The 2960-nt window shown below is 44.8% G+C and overlaps 1 protein-coding gene across 1 annotated transcript; it reads left to right on the forward strand.

The window, feature by feature from the left end:
- Window positions 1–1007: 1007 nt before the first annotated feature.
- Window positions 1008–2383, forward strand: LOC113736413 (uncharacterized). The gene is made up of 2 exons (XM_027263400.2): window positions 1008–1925; window positions 2060–2383. Exons 1-2 carry the CDS (start codon window positions 1008–1010, stop codon window positions 2381–2383), a joined length of 1242 nt encoding a protein of 413 aa, XP_027119201.2.
- The last annotated feature ends 577 nt before the right edge of the window (window positions 2384–2960 follow it).

The following is a 2960-nucleotide window of genomic DNA, read 5'->3' on the forward strand; positions in this document are numbered from 1 at the left end:
AATGATAACACTTCATTTGAATTGAAATCAGGTCTAGTTCATCTTTTACCTTCTTTTCATGACTTACCAGGTGAGGAACCGTATAAGCATTTGCAGGAGTTTGATGTCGTGTGCAATAGTATGAAACCCCCGGGAATCACAGAAGAGCAGATAAAAATGAGGGCATTCCCCTTCTCCTTGAAAGATTCTGCGAAGGACTGGCTGTACTACCTGTCACCAGGTAGTATCACCACGTGGGACTAATTAAAGAAAAATTTTTTGGATAAATATTTTCCTGCGTCCAGGGCTGCAAGTCTAAGGAAAGAAATTTGTGGGATCAATCAGCATCCAGGGGAGTCACTCTATGAGTACTGGGAACGATTCAAGAACTTGTTGCACAAGTGTCCCCAGCACCAGATAAGTGAGCAGTTGCTCATTCAGTATGTTTATGAGGGGCTCCTTTTTAGGGACAGGAGTATCATTGATGCTGCAAGTGGAGGGGCACTGGTGAACAAAATCTCTCAGGAAGCACGGGAGTTAATAGAGGGGATGGCAGAGAATTCACAACAATTCAGTACAAGAGAGGATGTCCTAATACGTAAGGTGAATGAGGTAGAAACACCCTCTATGCAACAGCAGCTAACTGAGTTGACCGCGTTTGTTAGGCAGCTGGCTGTGAAAAATGCATCACAAACCAGGGTATGCGGGATTTGCACTGGTATGGGTCATTCTGCAGACATGTGCCCAATGATTCAGGAAGAAACTGCAGAACAGGTGAACATGGCTGACCACGCGCCCGCGCCAAGGAAGCAGTACGACCCTTACTCAAGCACCTACAACCCCGGGTGGAGAGATCACCCAACCTCAGTTATGGAGGGAATATGCAACCCAACTTTACACCAAACAGGCAGTCTAACTTTGTGCCAAATAAGCCACCAGGGTACCAGCAGCAATACCAACCCCGACCACCTCCGCCCCCAAGCTGTGGTTCATCTTTGGAGGAGATGATGAAACAAATGATGACAAACATGGCGCAAAATCAGCAAAGGACGGAGGCAACCATTATGCAATATCAGCAAAGGACGGACTCCGAAATGCAGGATATAAGGAATCAGATAAGTCAAATGGCCACAACAATCAACCGTTTGGATTCCCAGAACCAAGGTAAATTGCCATCTCAGCCCGAATTAAATCCGAAAAATGTGAGCGCAATGACCCTAAGGAGCAGGAAAGAAATTCAAGGGCCTGAACCTGTGATTCCTAAGGATAAGGATGAGGAAAAGATCGAGAATGAGCTTGAGAGGGAGGCCAGCAATGGTGCAGATCCAAAGGTACTTCCTGACCCAATAATTACAGTTAAAACTAACCCGCCTCCTTTTCCTAATAGGTTGGAAAAATCGAAGAAGCAGGAGAAAGAGAAGGAGATCTTGGAGGTTTTTCGCAATGTGGAGATAAATATCCCCCTCTTAGACGCCATCAAGCAAGTACCAAAATATGCCAAATTCTTAAGGGACTTGTGTGTTAACCGAAGGCGGTTGAGGGGAGATGAAAGGATTATTGTTGGTGAGAATGTGTCAGCGGTCCTGCAGAGAAAGCTTCCACCAAAGTGCGGGGACCCAAGTATGTTCACTATTCCCTGTAGGATAGGTAATACTGTGATCAGGAGGGCCATGTTGGATCTGGGAGCATCAATTAATGTCATGCCTAAATCCATCTATACTTCTTTAAAATTAGATCTATTGAAGGAAACTGGAATAATCATTCAATTAGCTAACCGAACTAATGCATATCCTGATGGGTTAGTTGAAGATGTGTTGGTGAAAGTTAATGATTTGGTGTTTCCCGCTGATTTTTATGTATTTGATATGGATGATGACCACTCCCCCGACCCCTCACCTTTGTTGTTAGGTAGACCCTTTATGAGCACAGCACAAACGAAAATTGATGTTAATAAGGGTACCTTGTCCATGAGTTTGATGGAAAAATTGTGCATTTTAATATCTTTGATACTATGAAATACCCCTCGAACTCCAACTTTAGCTCAGTTTTTTCTGTGAGTGCTATTGACCCTGCGGTGCAGCAAGTGTTTGAAACTGTTGGCAGGGATGAGTTGGAGGTGGCTTTAACCAAGCACCTCGAGTTAGAGACAACTCCTAAGGTGGAGTGGAGTGAGGATCTAAAATGTACAATAGGTGTATTACACTCATTGCAGACCACCACGAAAAGGTATGAAATCTTACCTATTTTTACTCCCGAACCTCACCAGAGGGTGTTGCCATCTGTGGTGCAGGCACCTGTACTGGAATTGAAACCTCTGCCAGAGCACCTGAAATATGCATATCTGGGTGATCATGAGACACTCCCGGTGATTATCTCATCGGCACTGTCAAAAACCCAAGAGTAGAAACTGATCCGAGTCCTTAGAGAGTATAAAGAGGCGATCGGCTGGACCATAGCAGACATTAAGGGAATTAGTCCGGCCATCTGTATGCACCGGATTAGACTAGAAGAGGATGCTAAACCTGTTCGGCAGGCTCAAAGGAGGCTTAACCCCCTCATGATGGAAGTTGTAAAGAAAGAGATTTTAAAATTGCTAGATGTGGGGATCATTTTTGCAATATCAGATAGCCCCTGGGTGAGCCCGGTCCAGGTAGTCCCAAAGAAGGCAGGAGTGACGGTAGAGGCTAACCAAACCGGTGAACTTGTACCAGTGCGGAAACCCACTGGATGGAGGCAATATATTGACTATCGTAGGCTGAACGCCGTCACTAAAAAGGACCATTTTCATCTCCCTTTTATTGATCAAATGGTTGAACGTTTAGCTTGTAGGGCTTATTATTATTTTTTGGATGGATTTTCAGGATACTTTCAGATAGCAATTGCCCCAGAGGATCAAGAGAAGACAACCTTCACGTGCCCGTTTGGGACCTTTGCCTATAGACGAATGCCATTTGGGTTGTGTAATGCACCTGCAACATTCC

This window comes from Coffea arabica, chromosome 1c (assembly GCF_036785885.1).
Source record: "Coffea arabica cultivar ET-39 chromosome 1c, Coffea Arabica ET-39 HiFi, whole genome shotgun sequence".
In the NCBI taxonomy this organism is placed as follows: domain Eukaryota; kingdom Viridiplantae; phylum Streptophyta; class Magnoliopsida; order Gentianales; family Rubiaceae; genus Coffea; species Coffea arabica.